The 17,931-nt window shown below is 37.9% G+C and overlaps 1 protein-coding gene across 2 annotated transcripts; it reads left to right on the top strand.

The window, feature by feature from the left end:
• Positions 1-6,151: 6,151 nt before the first annotated feature.
• On the top strand, positions 6,152-15,568 carry LOC141773093 (vesicle-associated membrane protein-associated protein B-like). Of its 2 annotated transcripts, none has more exons than XM_074644778.1 (6): positions 6,152-6,500; positions 9,102-9,254; positions 9,660-9,763; positions 11,068-11,148; positions 11,534-11,704; positions 13,448-15,568. In XM_074644778.1, exons 1-6 carry the CDS (start codon positions 6,443-6,445, stop codon positions 13,619-13,621), a joined length of 741 nt encoding a protein of 246 aa, XP_074500879.1. In that variant the 5' UTR covers positions 6,152-6,442; the 3' UTR covers positions 13,622-15,568. The 2 variants fall into 2 exon arrangements, with proteins under 2 accessions (XP_074500879.1, XP_074500880.1); XM_074644779.1 differs by having other exon boundaries at positions 6,176-6,500; positions 11,573-11,704.
• Positions 15,569-17,931: the final 2,363 nt, after the last annotated feature.

Here is a 17,931-nt window from a genome sequence, read left to right as displayed (position 1 = left end):
CTAAAGTGGGTGTCATACTGCGCTGTATAGCTTGGCCAATCCCCTCCTAACTCCCAGCCTCCCTCGCCACTTCCTTCTCTCTCTTTCTTTATCCCCCTCTCTCTCACTCTCTCTTTCTCTCTCTCTCTCTCTCCTCTCTCCTCTGTCTCTCTCTCTCTCCTCTGTCCTCTCTCTCTCTCTCTCTCTTTCTCTCTCTCCTCTGTCTCTCACTCTCTCTCTCTCCTCTGGGACGGAGGACAAACCATTCGTAGCTTTTTTGTAGTTTAATTTCTCTCCCCTATCCTTCCATTCTCTCTTTATGATTTAAATGTCTATTTTTGAATCCATATACCCCAAAAAGATAAATATATGAAATGTATATGGGTTTTAAAAAAAAGTATTTTATTAGAATCAAATGACAAATTGTACACTTGATAGTGTGCGTATTGCTATAACTTAAATCCTTTCAACTGAAGTTGTGTTCAGGTTTCTTTTGTTTTCTTTCGTTGACATCGGCAGAGGACATGTTGAAGGGTTACAGAGGAGATGCAAAACATTGCTCGTTTCTACACAAATCGTATTCTTTTGCTAAAAAAAGGCCCAAAAAAAAGACAAAAAAATATTAATTTCAGTTTATTTTGTGATGAGGGAGGGAGGAAAGGGGGGGTCCTCCTTCCTAGCCTTGCACAGCAGAGGCAGCCTGTACAGTATTAGCATCTCTCTCCTTTCAGTGCCCTAGTCTTCATTTAATGTGTACATCAAATATGGCTCTCTACTTTCTGAACAGATGCTCTAAAGAAATAAAGGTGTTTTTTTTGGTGCAGACAGCAACAGGTCTGTGATTACACATGTAAACACACTCACAGGCTACACTACTTTCTCACATAAACTGCCTTTTTTTTTGCAATCTTATCCATAAATTCAATCAGCCGGAAGGGTCGTAAATCCACACTAGAGGAAGTGAAGTTTCCTGTTCGTTTTACCAGTCATTTCCTCTTCGGATACGCAGAGTGTGTAATTTTTTGGGACGACTGTGAAGATTGTAAAGTCAGTTTCTGACAGGAGGGCCCCTGGTTTCGAAGCTCAGCGATGTGAAATTCAGGTTAAATAACGAAGTTGCTTCCCCTGAAAAAGTGTAACTGGTGGGCCTTTATCCTGCAGTTAGCTCCTCAGTGAGTCCCTGAAGGTAAAAAAATATACTGTGTGAACTAGAGCTGCAACGATTAATCCTTTAGTTGTCAACTATTAAATTAATAATCGATAAATCCGTTTGAGTAATTTTTGAAGGAAAAAAAAGTAAAAATTCTCTGATTCCAGCTTCTTAAATGTGAATATTTTCTGGTTTCTTTACTCCTCTATGACAGTAAACTGAATGTCTTTGAGTTGTGGACAAAACAAGACATTTTAGGGCGTCATCTTGGGCTTTGGGAAACACTGATCGACATTTTTCACCATTTTATAGACCAAACAACTAGTCCATTAATTGAGAAAATAATCAACAGTGAAAATAATCTTTAGTTGCAGCCCTAGCGTGAACAAATTCTGAATATCCAACCTTATTCTGGAAAATACAACTCCCGATGTGTGTTTTTGATGTTTTGGCCGTGTTGCCACGACCACTATCAGAAATTAAACCATTTAAAGGTCACCTATTATGCAAAATGCACTTTTCCATGTCTTTTAAACATCAATATCTGTCCCCAGTGTGTCTACAGGCCACCATAGTATCATAAAAGACCATCCTCTCTCTTTTTCTCCTCCTCCGTTTGTCCGGAAATGGGTGCAGAAAAAGAAATTCGCTTTTTTCCTTGTATCTTGACGTCATTAGGGAATGCAAGTCACGTGAGGGTTTCCTGGTCGAACCAGAGAGAACCTTCAGTAGCTGACCCCGGCCCACAGCGCGTCACTGTCTCTCCTCCTCAACCTAACTTGAGCAAAGTAGCTCCCTACAGTTAGTCTGCAAGAACCAGCAGAACAGGCTTCATGTACTCCCATCATCTAAATATAACATGTTCTTTCACAAAGGCTTTATGTAATTACACTGTTTAAACAGATGATATTTATATATTATATATATTTGATGTCATGCATGTAGCAGATTACAGGTAGTAAATAGTGACTTGTAAGCAACACAACACATTTCTGTTTCACAGTCAAACTTTATTTGAGTAGACAGATGACAATATTAATTATTCACAGCATTTGTAATCATCTCACCTGTTAGTTAGTTATGTTAACATGGTACAGGAGAAAGTCTTCAGCTCTGGTAAACTATGGTAAGCTAAGCTCCGGTGGTCTGTAGTCATGGTAACACAGAGACAGCTCCTACTGTAAATAATATACCATTACTCTGATCTTCCATACATTTATCTTTTAGCAGAAATAATGAACTGACTACTGTTTCACATCTTCTATTTTCCACCCTGATGGTCGCTGTGTTTACACACCGTGTCATAGCGGTAGCATGTAGCTAACCCGTTAGCATGTAGCTACATGCTAACGGGTTAGCTACATGCTACCGGGTTAGCTTTGTATCTCCATGTAAACAGAGCCATCTGCTTTCAGCTATCTGCTCTCCTCTGGGATGATTCTGTCGGTCATTTCTCACAGATGGATCTGTAAAGACAGACGTAAAACAGAGTGTATGTTTACGGTTTACAGAGTTGATGCATGAGGTAAACACTGAGTTAACTAACAGAGATATAAACAGTATTATTTACCTGAGAGAAACCGTCAGGAAAACCTGGAATCTGGACCGCAGATGTTCATCATGTGTCGCCGATTTCTGATCAGATTCCTCCGGTAACGTGCGCTGGGTGAAGTTTCTGGTTTATAAACTTTAAAGTGGTTTATAAACTTTATTCTAGCTGCTCTCTCTCTCTCTCTCTCTCTCTCTCTCTCTCTCTCTCTCTCTAGAGAGCTTCTCCGGGAGGGAGGGGGAGGGTGACGCTGTTGTTGAGGACGTTTGATTGACAGAAAACGCTGACCAATCAGAGCAGAGTGGGAGGAGACAGAGGCTACAGACACAGAAATCAGCACTTTTGGAAATGGGCTGAAACAGAGGTTATAGAGACATGCTGGAATGCATGATCTGATTTTTTTTTTTTAAAAAAACTTCAGAGACATGGTTTGGAGGTGTCTGAGACCTATAATAACTAGTTTAAATGGAGTATAATATGTGACCTTTAAAGGAATGATTTTACCCCAAATTTAGGCAATTATTCACTCAGCCCCCATGAATAAGTGGTAACTCCACACCACCGAACGCTGAGTTAATCTCATAGTTCAAAGTGTTTTTGTTTTGTTCTTCATTAGAGAGAGAGACAGACCATAGTTGTGTGTATTAAATGTAATTTTTCATCTCTTTTATACCTCTAACACAAGACTTTATTCACCCTGAAGGAATGTTTGGTGCCCAAGATGCTCGATATAAATAGTGGATATAAACAAGTCTCAGTTTTTATCTAAAAGCCCAAGTGTTTTATAACCACACTGTGAATTTACAAATACATTTACCTTGTTAAAATGGTGTATTTGATGGTTTTTGAGCTGTGACATGATTGCTATGCAACCAATAGATATGGGGGGCGGGCAGTTGAGCTTAACTCACTTTGTGTGGTGGGCCTAACAACAATAAGTTTCAGTTGATGTGGAGGTAAGTAGAAAATTACTTTTCTTTGTTGTTGCTTTAAGTGTACAGGAATAGATGCAACAAAAGAGGCAACCTTACATTCATTTTCTATGAGAAGTGGAGAAAAAGCAGCAGTATTTCCCCCTCGGATGGAAATTAAGCCATTTGTAAAAGTAAGTTCAAAGTTAATAGACTGCAGCCTGGAAGGAAAAGCACAGTTGTACCTGACATATATCTGTTTATTTAATGTAAATAAATGTAAATTTGAGCCTACTATTTACTGCTACTCTGTTAGAGGTGTCAGCAATGAAGACATGCAGTAAATGAAATTAAACAAATAACGATGCAGTACCAAAGGGATTACAGAAAGAAAACATTGTGGACTAAAAGGCAAAATATATCAAAACAATATGTGGTTTTAGGTTCTACCGGGGGATTTCTCTATTGTTCAATGAGGAACGTTCTGCCTGGAAAAGACACTTAACGGTCATGTTGCTCGGGGGGGGGAAGGACAAAAGGTAGTGTAGTTCTGGGAATTATGGAATTAATCATGAATCATGACGTGTGTGTAGGAGTAAAAAAAACACAAAAACACATAACGTCTCAACTCCCAACCGTGGAAACTGATTCACTGACTCGGCTCTTTCATGATTCATGTGAGACCTTGATTCAGTCTCTACACTGAATGTTTCATCACACATACTTTTGTACTTTTTTGTTTTTTTTAACAGATGTAGCAAGACTCAACAGGACCTGACACCTCGACCTGAATCCTAATATGTAACTACAGTTAACTCCATACTGTAGTTGAACCCTGTTGAATGTTTACATTTCAAATTGGTTAAATCTGATTGATCCCTGATTACTTTTATTTGCAAATACTGATTCATTTATTTCTTTTTTACTTTAATCAGTTCATACAAAGTTAGAAAAACATGAAGGATGAAACACTAACATAAGCAAACTGGTACAGTTAAAAATGTATGCATAGTAGGACTGAATGATTTTGAAAAATATCTAATTGCGAATATTTTGTCTGATATTGCGATTGCGATATGGTTTACAGGGAATCATTTTTAAATCATGTTTCTCATTTTCATTGAAAAACATTAAAATGATTATGGTGGGATTTTTTGCGGGGATCTGTACCAAACAGAGATGTTTTCTTAAGTCTGTAGAATATGATGTTTAGGCCAGGACAAATCTGCAGCACCACAATATTTATTAATTTTTTTTAAAATGAGAGCATAGTAGAAATTAAAACAAACAAAACAGAAATAGACAGAACACATCCTAGGTCATATCAATAACCACAGTCATAATAAAATTCAATACAAAGCAGTTTTCCTTTGAAAAGTATAAAAGTGTATATAAATATAAAATATAATATAAATATAAAATTTACATTTACATTGGACATGACACACAAGTCCTCACCCTGAAAAAAATTTGTGTGCAGGGAAGCATCACAATATTTAATTTAAAGTGGTATTTTGACACACATTTTGCATTTAACAAATATTAAATCACAAATATTGTGATTTCGATAAAAAAAAATGAGTTTAATTGTTCAACCCTAACATATAGTGGATATTTTGTGGTCTAATCACAGTATCTTTTAAATTTAAATTTTACTACTTATAGGCCAACCAAATAATATATAAACACTGAGCTATTGTATATTCCCGGCCATGTGGAGAAGACATGATGGGAAATTAAATCTAAAAAAGCCTAACTGAACAGATGATTGAAAAGACAAAATAAAAATATTAAATAATAATAATAATAATAAGATAGATAAATAAATAAATAAATACTGTATTCTGTTTATTTATTTATTTATTTACTTATTTATTTATTGTGTCTTTTTTTTGTAAAAAAATTCTTATCTCAGTCTTAAACTGGTGTAAATTTGGTTTTCTTTATGGCCGTTTATATTTATTTATGAATTTATTAATGAATCCATGAATTGATTAATTAATTAATTAATTAATTTAAAAAGTGCATTCAAGGTGTGAACGTTTACTGTCTTCAGCCCTGGTTCAGGGGTGGATTACCTTATCCATGTAGTGTTTCAAAGTAGGTCTACTTCCCTATCTCACGCTTAAACTGGTGTAATTCGGTTTTCTTTGTGGCCGTTTATATTTATTTATTAATTTATTAATAAATTAATGTTTATTTATTTATTTATTTATTCATTCATGTATTTATTTATTTATTTATTTATTTATCTATTTATTTATTTATTTATTTATTTATTTATTTATCTATTTATTTATTTATTTATTTATTTATTTATTTATTTATTTATTTATTTATTTATCTATTTATTTATTTATTTATCTATTTATTTATTTATTCATTGTTTATTCATTTTTTATTTATTTGTTTATCTATTTATTTATCTATTTATCTCATTATCTATTAATTTATTTATAGTGTTTTTTTGTTGTTGTAATAAACATTGTGGCTTCAAGGTGTGAACGTTTGTGGGTTTTTCTGCAGGTCAGAGTAACCACGTGATCATCTCTCACCGGCCCCGCCCCTCTGGTGACGTCGTCCTCCTCCTTCCTCTCCGTCTCTCCTCCGCTGCTGCTGTTAGCACCACAGTTAGCATTAGCACGTTAGCCTCCAGCAGCTGTCGGAGTCAGTCAGCCAGTCGAGTCAAGTCAAGTCCTGGTGCTGCATCACCTGTCCTCATCCTCCCTTCCCTCCCGTCGGACGGCCGGGTTGTTGTTTCTGTAGCTGCTCCTCCTCCTCCTCGGGCTACCTGCAGTAGCAGTTGTTAGTTGTCCTCTCCGTCACGACAGGAAGAAGAAGCTCTGGGAGGACATGGCCAGAACAGAGCAAGTCCTGGCGCTAGAGCCGCAACACGAACTCAAGTTCAGAGGTGAGTTCACCCTGAGACTAGAGACCAGAAACCACCAGAGAGACCAGAGACCAGAGAGACCAGAGAGACCAGAGGGACCAGAGGGGCTGGGCCGGGGGGCTAGCATGCTAACTAACCAGCTAACTAAAGCTAACCAGCTGTTAATGATGCACTAACATCTGTATTTATACATCAAACAGCTAACATTAGTTCATGCTGTTATTTACTGCTGTTGTTATTAAAGCAGACAGCACACAGCTAGCTGTAGTTTACACTGTGTGTAACACAGCAGAGGCGATGACAGGTGAATTGCGACGATGCTAACTAGCTCGCTAGCTAGCTGTCATTGCAGCGTCAGAGCAGGCCCCTCAGTCCCATTTCTCCTTTTCACATCCATTAGCTCATTTTGCTTTGTGTTTTATCCTCTGACAGCATGTGAAACAACATAATAATATGATATTGCCTTCCTCTCCATGATGTTACTCAAAGAAGTGATTATTTCTGGACATCAGGATGTCATTGCTTATAGCCTCATTTCCATGATAAAAGTCCACTTTGCTCCCTTTGCTTTGTGTTTTATCCTCTGACAGCATGTGAAACATCATAATAATATGATATAATACTTGACACACGCCTTCCTCTCCATGTTGTGACTATTTCTAGCAATTTTCTACCATCAGGATGTCATTTGCTCATAGCCTCATTTCACAATATTATAACCTAGCAAGCTTGTGATTGATCTGTTTTACTCTCACTGTGTGTGCAACCCAAATTTCATTTCCAGCTTTTCTGTATCCATAATAATATGATCTAACACTTGACCTTCCTCTCGATGTTGTGACTATTTCTAGCAATTTCTACCATCAGGATGTCATTTGCTCATAGCCTCATTTCCATGCTCATTTCACAATATTTATAAGCTAGCAAGCTTGTGATTCGTTTTACTCTCACTGTGTGTGCAACCCTAAATTCCTTTCCAGCTTTTCTATATCCAGGCAGAAAGATTGTGAAAATACAGGCTGAGCTGCTGTGCCAGGGATAATGGTCTTCATTCTGACATAATGGCCTTTTGAGGGTGTGATATTGATGTAGAAATGGGTCGAGTGATGGCCTAAAGGTGATGGACTCAGTTAGTAGCTGGTTGTTGGTTATTGATTGTTGCAGAGCTTTGACTGCAAAGATAACCCAGGAGAAGATGCATACGCCCACTCAGCAACTGATGCACAGTGTGTCTGATTTAGAGCAGAAAGCACACATTTCCAAACAAAAAAGGTTTGCAAAAGAGGTTAAATATTCCATTAAACGTGGTCAGGCATGTCTCATGAGGAGCTACATGCTACACAAGCATCAAGAAAACATAGTTTTCCAACAGTGTCCAGGTTGTGACTGAGGGGTGGGGCATGAATAATAGTGCACCCTTTGCTGCTCTTTCCACAGTTTAAATGTTTAATGTGCAGTGTTTACGGCAGGCTCTTTGGAGTCCCTCACAAACACTACTCATACATTCATCCTCGCAGACACAGCATGTGTATGTACTTTATGATACTTGCCCACTCAGCTTTGATTCTTAAAGGGTAACTTAGGTATTTTTCAAGTGCAAGTGGGTAACATAATGTAGGAAATGCATAATGACAGAGGAAAAAGATGAGGCAGTTGGGAATATCAACATTTTTCGTCAGACATATTATACAATTACGAAGAAAAACAATATAGAACTAAAATTACAATATGTTCACTTATTATGTACTGAAAAACTTCCATTGCCTCCGCCATTTCGGTCAACAAACACGTTACAACTCGTAAACTCAGAGCTTTCAGAAACTTTCCACTTACGAGGTCGTGAATGCCACAAGAGGGGGTCGTTGATATGGACTCTTATCGCGAACACAGTAAACACAACCCCGTTTGAAGGCAGCATCTTTCCATAATGTCAGACACTTATAATAACAATCGGAGCCTGTCATGGCGAAAAACATGCACTTTTAGTGGATGTAAATGACGGTGCCAGGTTGCCCCAATAGGACCGAATTGCAGCCTGTGTGCAGCTGCCATCTACAGCACTCTCCCTTAGAGTTGTTCCGATATCAGTATCAGAAATGCCTCCGATACTGCCTTGTATTCAATATTGGGTATCAACGAGTACGCCAGTTTATGCAGCGATCCGATTACAAAATGTATTAACCCCTGGATGTATCATGGCTGATTGCAGGTGACGATAGCAAACAACAACAACAGTGCGGTGCTAGTGGAGAGTGTAACGGTATTCAGAGCGAGGACAATGTCAGTCATTTGGCAATATTTCACAGTGGAAAATCCAACAAGTACAACGGCGATATGTACAGTATGTAAGGCTTCCGTTTCCAGGGATGTCGGTATCGGGAAGGAAAAAATGGTATTGGAACATCTCTACTCCCTCAATACTGGACCAATTTCACAAATCAGTTAGACACAAAAACACAGGAAAAAAGGGCCTGAAAAATACAGAAGTTACACTTTATCCAGGAAACTAAGCCATGCACACACATGACTAACAAACACCCATACTACTGTAGTATATATATGAGTGTAGATTCACACAAATATACACCCTTGAGTCACTGTGCTGTTTCTTTGTGTCCTCAGGTCCGTTTACAGATGTCGTCACCGCCACTCTGAAGCTCACCAACCCAACAGAACGAAATGTGTGTTTCAAAGTCAAGACGACCGCGCCTCGCAGATACTGTGTGCGCCCAAACAGTGGCATCATTGACGCTGGAAACTCCGTCAATGTTTCTGGTTCGTACAAAATGTTTGCATCTTATGGCAGCATAGGTGAAAAGACAAAGTTCATAAGTCATTCAGCATGAAAAAAGCATAAAAACTACTAATCGACTTAAGAAATCTTAGTCAACTAAGACTTAAATGGCCGATTAGTTGATTAATTGACTAAGAGGGCGCAGCCCTAATTACTATCATGGAAATCAAACTGAAAACTGAAAATTCCTATCATTCATTACGAATCATTGTTCTCTTCTTCTAAGTAAATGATCATGCAGGCAGGTCGCAGTGTATCCCAAATCATAAACCAGACTGATGTCTTTTCACGTGCAGGTTGCGTAACAGTTTGTTATGGGCCAACACAGGAAGTTACTCTTTCCCTAATGTTCTGGCTCTCCATTCTGTCATTGTTTTGGTCCACAGTTATGCTGCAGCCGTTTGACTACGACCCCAATGAAAAGAGTAAACACAAATTCATGGTGCAGTCCATGCTGGCTCCGTACGACATGACTGACATGGAAGGAGTTGTGAGTACCAGAGCATGCGTTATGATTTGGGATTATATTCTTGTTGATGTATTTATTTATTCCTTAAACTATGTGACTGTCCACCTTTAGTTTTTCTTGAAAGAACCACACTGTCTTCATCTTTCAGGAACCTACACTACCTCCATCTGAACTCTTGAATATTGCAGTTCACATATGTCTGTCTCATAGTGCAGAAACTGTCCTGAAACATTTATAATACACTTCCCAAATCCTGGAAATATATTTCCTCTAGACCAGTGTTTCCCGAGCTTTTTCTTTCTGGGGACCCACTTTTTAAAAATAATAAACCATCGCGACCCAATTCACAATAGGTCTCATCTCTAAATCATGAGAAGAGCGAATTTGTGCGTAAATGAACGTTGCTTTACCATTTTCCATTTCCGCATCACCTCATCTTGAATAGGTAAACCAGCCTTTTCGACGAGATATAGGTTTGATAAAACACAGCTTTGTTTCATGCATGTGTTATTGAAAACATATACACATATTAAATACTTTATAAATGAGACCAAATAAATGCATTTAGACGGAGTTAACAGGCCCTTATTTTTCCCTCTCATCAGTAAAACAAACTGAATGTACGATAGCCTTTCATATTAGATTCAATGTTAAAAGTCAGCTATAATTATCAGAACAATACGAACATTCACATATAAATGTTGATGGTTGGAGGTACTGCCAAAACGGTTAGATTAACCTCTTCAAAACCCAACGACACTATTCTGTCTCTCAGGTTGTAGCGGGCTCAGTTTTAAAGCTAGAGTGATGAAACTGATAAACATAAGGAATCCATTTGTCCCCATGTAATGTCAGCTTGTCGGGAAGGAGGCTAAATAACACTCCAAAGTTACGCTACATTTTGCCGAGGATAAACAGTGACACGAAATAGAGCGGTTTTTGAAACAAATTGAAACAAAGTGATATTGGAGACAACCCTGCACCAGTGTGTAGTGAGGAAATTTGACCCTGGATACTTTGGATTCATAATAGCAGGTAGTGATGGGTGAGGGTAAGCTGATATTTATGTGGGTCATTACACCTGACACTGATATAACACATATTTATAGCCCACTCTGTCATTTATTCTGAATTTTTTTAACAATCAGAAGTGGGCCTAAAGTTACAAAAGTTTGAGAACCCCTGTTCTGGATCATTTCCGTAGAGCATTTCCTGTCAAGTAATGACTTATAATAACATGAAAGAACTGCTGCTAAAGAATCCCTGTATGAACCGTCACTGTATTTTCTTCATGCCTGTCTCTGTTTCCCTCTCGATGTTCCCAGTGGAAGGAGGCGAAGCCTGAAGAGCTGATGGATTCAAAGTTGAGATGTGCATTTGAGATGCCTCTAGAAAATGACAAAACTGTAAGTCTATCTCTTTGGTTAATGAGCGTTGCGCTGCTGTAAGCATTCAATCATTAAGTGTAGATGCACAAATGTCACATTTTCTCACGATGCTTCATGTATTTCACAGATTTGAATGAGACATAATAGCCATTTTAGATCTTAAAAGTATCAAATCAGATTGAAACATTCACATTGCACGTTTCTTCAGAGTTTATTTTGCTCAGTATTTTCTCAGTCTCCTGCTCGTCAGCAACATATCACTCATGATCGACCATTGCATCCTTATTTATTCATTTATGATTTGTACTTTCATTTCCCTCCCCACCACGTCTCTGCACGTCTCTTCATCCCCTTCCTGTCTCTCGCCCAACCACCCTCCCCCACCCTCACTCTCTCTCCACAGCATGAGAGTGAAACCAAAAGTGTGTATTACTCTGTTAAGACCGAGCTCTCCTCGCTGCCCAAGTCGGCCAGCGCCTCAATGGACGACGGAGAGGTGAAGAAGATCATGGAGGAGTGCAAGCGGCTGCAGATGGAGGTGCAGAGGCTACGGGAAGAAAACAAACAGATCAGGGTGAGTCGCACAAAAACAAAGTCTGCCTTTTTTCTGTCAGCCTTGTATTTTCTACTCCGCTATCATACACAGAAAGAGTTTCATTCTTGAATGTGGTATCTACAGTTTGAAAGAAAATCCTCCTCGGTAGACTTTGACAAGTGCTGCACTGTATTAGACTGAACCATAAAACTGAACTACTGTCCAAGGTTTCTCTAAAGTCATTCCAATCACTGTATGAAGTCTTTTTTTTTCAAATGAGGCTGTAGAAGTTGAAAGCTGCACATATCAGATTACATTATGTAACTTTTCAAAATATCAAAATCAAAGTCTGTCTATGTTATACTTTTCTGATATCATTGAGACCTATAACACATTCAGCACCGGTGCCAGGAATAATGTTCTCTCTTCCAGGGGGTCAGTCCAGCAGCCTCTAAATGATTAGATAAAAATTGAATAACCTTTTCTTGCAATTGGCAGAGCTTTAGTCCACAGGCTCCTCTCTGCTGTACCTACCGGTGATGCCAGGTCTTTGCAGGGAGAGCAGCTATTGGCTGTTAAAAATGTCACCACAAATGACATCATGTATAAGGGGCTGTTCACATGTTGCGTGGGAAAACGCCAGCCATGCCGCTTTTATCCAATGTGCTCGGGAGGTTCCGCTCCTGATGTGTCAAAACCTTAAAGTCAAAACAAAGAGAAATGCATATCCAGCACGGTAAATCCCTCACAGCAGCTTCACTGCTTGATTTCTCTGTCAATTTGGCTGACCTTTCAACCGGATGTTGTGATGTCCTCGGACAGAAAAGGTTAAGCAAGTAAAATAGTCCGTGGGACAGATCGTAAAGCTCTGGGTAGCCTTGCACTAAAATGATTAACTTCTCCATATATTTACCGAAGATATCTGCCAGCTGTGATTGGTTGTTCCTCGTCACATGACATGCGGTGCGCGCTGCAGCGTTCCAAAAGTTGAAATATTTTTATCTCAGGGCGCAGTCGTCGTTCTGAAAAATAGGTGCGTCACTCTCGCTTTTGAGCGTTCCTTCCGCGAGTCTACTTTGACAACATTGGATTTGAGGGCACAATAAACACGGCGTGTGAACGGCCACTATTACTGTCAAAGTTATCAGACATGTGACTGGTTCAGGAGTCGCAAGCTTTGCTGTAACAATCATTTCTTTACATTAAATGGATGCTCTTCTTTGTTTTCATGTAGAGGCTTGTCCCCTCATCACCTAGGCAATACAGTGTTGTACTGATGTTGGGGATTCATGTGTACTCCGCTTGTGATTGGACATTTCTAACAGCACTTTAAAGGCCCTTACACACTGGCAATATATTTTTTTGAACTGTTGTTTTTGTCACAAGTACTTTCACACAGAACATGAATATTACGTGGCGAAAAAGCAGCGTACTTTTTTTTTGTAACAAAGTCGATTTTTCTGAGCTTTTGCAAATAAAGACCCCAGATTGGGTTGAGTTGCGCCGATTTTTATGAAACAAGAACACAGCGGCTCCGTATTTCGGACCAAGATGGCAAATTGTATTACTCCTTTTAACTTTGATGAAGGCAGCGCAGACCAGATCCACTCCTTCCGTTCTTACCTTTCACAATAAAAGCCCTGGACGAATAATAATGGCAGGCGAATATTTCGCATTTTTGTGTTGTTTATTTGTCACGGCCCCGGTAAGCAGCAATATTCTACTCGCTTGCGACAAAATCTGTGTCGGACTGTATCTCTGACTCCCATCTCTTGAACGCAGGAGGACGACGGGCTGCGGAAGAGAAAGGTGACCTCAATGGGCGCTCCTCACTCCTCTTCCTCCTCCGCCATGGCGACCTCGGCCATGAGGGACGAAGGCCTAAGCACCCGCATCCTGGCGCTCTGCGTGCTCTTCTTTGTCATTGGAGTCATCATTGGCAAGCTGGCCCTGTAGAGACACAGACAGACAGAGCACAGTGACAGACGGACGGGCGGACGGGCGGGCGGACGGCGTGCTCGGGAGGACACGTGTCAATGACGGCAACGGGGATGTCTTCTGGGTTTATGTTGGTTTCTCTTTCTTTTCTTTTTTTTTACATTTAAGGCAATATCATGATGGTTTGTCTGGATGGAAAATAATTTAACGTGTAAAAAGAAAACGAAGGAAGGCGATCCCAAGTTAAAACCATGAGCGCGAGCGTTTCTGTCACAGGTCTTGCCTTTTTCTTTTCTTTTCTTTTCTGTGAAATAATCACCACCTCTGATCTGTTCTTTCCGTCCATCCCTCCTTCCTAAATGATCTTCCGCAACTTGCACAGGTAACAGTTAGTGGTGTGTGGAAGTGGCTTCACGCTGGCTGAATGTCTAAAGTCTTTCATTGATTCTTTATTGATTCTACACTCACATCGTCTATAAGAAAGCTCTAACACTCCTCTTCTGATAATCTCTCTTCCACATATTACTGATAATCTGCAAGGAGAGCTGAACACAAGTGATCAGTGAAAGACTTTTTCTTTTTCTAGATTCAAACTCAATGTATCGTCTTCTAAACAGTATGTGTTGAACATGTGAGCCAGTAGAGGCGCGTGTGTGCGTGCGTCCTTTTGATTTTTGCCTCCTGCAGGAGGGCTGATGTGACTGCGTGTGGATGTTTTTATGTGAGGAGACCACAAACGGTGAATTCACAGGCTGTTTTAGAACGAAGGAAGAGGGGTGGTTTGACAACAAAACTGTCATCTGAACAGATTTCCTGTACACGCAACAGAAAAAAAATGGGGGTCTTTGTTGAAAATCAGATTAAAACTTTAATCATTTTTGTCGCTGACCAAAGAATCAGTAGAAAAACAAATGTTTGGCCATTTGTAAAATTATAACCCGGTAAAATCAAGATTACGATAAAGAATTTATGCTGCATGGTGATCTATTAAGAAAAAAAAAACAAAGCTGTAATTTAGTTCAAGACATTAGACTTTCCCACTTTAATTTTCTTGATAATTACTTCTTCAGGTTGAGAAAGAGAGAGGCACAAAAATGACAAAAACTTCCCCCCTTAAAGCAGCGAACATGCAAATACCAACTGGGTCGTTTTCAATATATAACATACAGTATGTAACAATAGCTTTGGCCACCTTGTTTAATTTTGCCCATGGAGTATTGTATTTGCGTCCTCTAGTGTATTACAGCAGATGTTTGCTCTTTTTTTTTTTTTATTATATTATCATGTAGCCACGATGCTTCTATTGTTTATAATATTCAAATGCACTATATTCAAATGTCCACTCTGCAGTCTGCATGAAATGACCTGGATTTATTATGATTATTATCATTTCTTTTGAGTGTTGAAGTTATATTGGCAAAAAAAAAATACTGTCTTCTCAAAAGGGACCAGTCTGGTTTATCAGTGTGTGTGTGCGCGTGTGTGTGTGTTTTCTTTCGGTTATCTTTTTCTTTTGTTTGGTGTCGGGCTCTGGTGGTCGTGAGAGAACTGAGACAACACAGCTGTATTATCTCGGCTGTCACATGACCATCTAAGCAGGTTGTAAAAAAAACAACAAAAAAAGAATAAATATGTGTATTTTTCGTTGCCTGAGGGAGCTCGAGGTAGGAGAGAGAAGTGGGAACGTGGGCGGCTGGGAGGGGGACTGACCTGTGAATATACACACTACATTAAAAGATAAAGAAAGACATCAGCGCTTCAGACCACACATGCAAAGATACAGTCACACAACGATGTAATCACACAGTAATTGGATACTCTTTTTGTATGTACATTAAAATAAAAAAAAGACTTAAAAAGATAACTGGCAAAGTTATTAACATACTGTAGTAAAGGAAGAAAATAATTAAACAACCACCATGGATCATGTAGCATCATAATGAATTAAAATGTATAAACCCCCAACTGTCTGCTTCTGTGAAAAGTTTACTCTTTTTTCTCATTTAGTTTAGATTTGAAAAGAGATTGTAAGGTGTGTGTGTATGTGTGTGTGTGGTTGGATAGTGAAAGAGCAAAAGTAAACATCTAGGGTGCAGAACTGCTCAGCCCTTATGTAGGGGGTTATTCAGTACTGCATGTAAACTTCCCCTAATGGATTAAACTTTTTACACATAAAGATCTTCACATGAAAACAGTTGTATAATGTCTCCTGGGGCTCTGGAGGGAGTTCATCATAATCAGGGGCCCTGAGACTACAAATTCTTAAAATAAACTGTTCCAACACCCTTAGTATTTAGTATGCCAGAAAAAGATTTAGTACATCCCAATACACAGTATGCCAAAAACACCAGGCGGTCCGACTACACACGGTCGCATTTTGCAGTATGCAAGCCAGCATGCTTTTCTGACTCATCAGACCCACAATCCTCTGCGCAGAGGATATACTGTATGAGCAAGAGGGTCAAAGTTAAAGGCGCATTGAAGACGAAGTATGCATACTACATGTAACAGTATGTATGTTGTAAGGGCAGTTGCAGTATGTACTAAAAGTAAAAAGAAAAAGTATTCGATTTGGAACATAGCCAGAGCCTCGATTATAAAGTAGGGGTGAGGGGTTAAAAAGATACGGCCATTTACCAGGTAGGGAAAGTCCAAAGAAAAGATGACATTAGTTGCATTGTGGGAATTGTAGGATATTTGGAGCTTGAGTCATACTGGGGAGTAGCCCTTTAAAACCTTCAAGATAAAAAAGAGATAAAAAAAAAATAAAAAATTCCCCCAATAACATTAAATTCCTTTGTTCAAAATTCATTCAATTGCATCTACTCCTTCTCTCATTGAAAAACAAGTATCTATGAATATGGAATACTTTCAATTTCAAACCTTTTAAATAACACACAATTTCTTCTTCACTGAAAAGTCCATTCTCAGTGTATTTGCAGTGGAGGCTTCCTGCTTCAACATCACACGAGTGTATGTCGAATATTTGTGATGTCATCAATCCTGCTTGTATGTAGGACGGACCCTGTCAAAATAAGAAATGAATATATAAATTAATAAATGACTTTATAAATAAATAAATATTCCATTAAATGTATAAAAAATAATAATACAAATAAATGTAGGCATTAATAAGTTGATCAAATGTGACATAAAATGATATATCTGTTTTATTTTGCTTCTTTTTTTCACCGTCTATATGTACAGTATGTATATTGCCTTGGCCCAGAGATACCACGTGATAACAGAGATAAACTAAATATTAATAGTAACGCATTTTTCCTTATTAATCTAATTTTAATTCTCACCAAATTTCACATTCACAAGCTATGAAAACCAACCAAAAGGATTTGTTTAATCTCTGTTGTCTTTTTTTATGTTCTGCACTGCTTTTTGTTTATGTTTTCGCTATGTTTCATCTACATGTGAGTGTTTCTAATGTTTCCTTCTGTTACTCTGTATACTGACAGTTCGAAATAAAAACTACTCAAAAATAAATGAATAAATAAAACATTAATAGTTATGCATTTCTTTTTTTTATTATTAAAATAATTTTAATTCTCACCAAATTCCACATTCACAAATGTAAATTTACCCCCAAAAAAGCCAAATTTCTTTGTATTTATGAAGGTAATTGAACAATATGTGTCAACGATTTCTTCCTTACAAAACAAAAAAGCTATGAAAACAACGAATGCATGCAATATATTCAAAGTTTTTACGTAAACGTATTGTGTGTTTTTCTTTTTTTGTTTATTTTATGTTGGTTGTGTTTAATTTATGTTGTCCTTTTTATGTTTGGCACTGCTTTTTGTTTATGTTATTGCTATGTTTCATCTACATGTGAGTGTTTCTAATGTTTCCTTCTGTTACTCTGTATACTGACAGTTTGAAATAAAAACTATTCAAACAAATAAATAAATAAACAAAAAAATATTTTTTTAAAGATGATTAATTCACAGTCATAATATATATTATATATATTTTTTTATATATATTATTTATATATATATAATATATATATATATATATATTATATATATATTTATTTATATATTTATATATATTTTTTTATTATTATTTCTTTTCAGGAATATATATATATATGTATATATATATATATATATATTTTTTTCCTTCCAGGAAAAGCTATATTCTTATTTGGCACCTTTCTAAATGCTCTGTGGATGTATTTTTTTTTTTTTTTTTAAATATTCGTCTACATAAAAATGTTATCAATAAGACCTTTAATTACAAAGTAAATATGTAATATACTGTAATAAATTATTATTGAGTGCTCCAGTTGTCCAACAGATGGAGACAGAGAC

The sequence above is a fragment of the Sebastes fasciatus genome, chromosome 8 (assembly GCF_043250625.1).
Source record: "Sebastes fasciatus isolate fSebFas1 chromosome 8, fSebFas1.pri, whole genome shotgun sequence".
In the NCBI taxonomy this organism is placed as follows: Eukaryota; Metazoa; Chordata; class Actinopteri; order Perciformes; family Sebastidae; genus Sebastes; species Sebastes fasciatus.
The sequence above is the reverse complement of the archived record's forward strand: the minus strand, read 5'-3'. Positions and strand labels throughout refer to the sequence as shown.

What these genes read in the sequence shown, in the direction of transcription:
- LOC141773093 (XM_074644778.1), top strand. Translation starts at nt 6,443, where the DNA reads ATGGCCAGAACAGAGCAAGTCCTGGCGCTAGAGCCGCAACACGAACTC. An exon ending in TGACTGACATGGAAGGAGTT is followed by an intron (nt 9,764 to 11,067) that starts GTGAGTACCAGA and finishes CGATGTTCCCAG; the next exon opens with TGGAAGGAGGCGAAGCCTGA. An exon ending in CTCTAGAAAATGACAAAACT is followed by an intron (nt 11,149 to 11,533) that starts GTAAGTCTATCT and finishes CTCTCTCCACAG; the next exon opens with CATGAGAGTGAAACCAAAAG.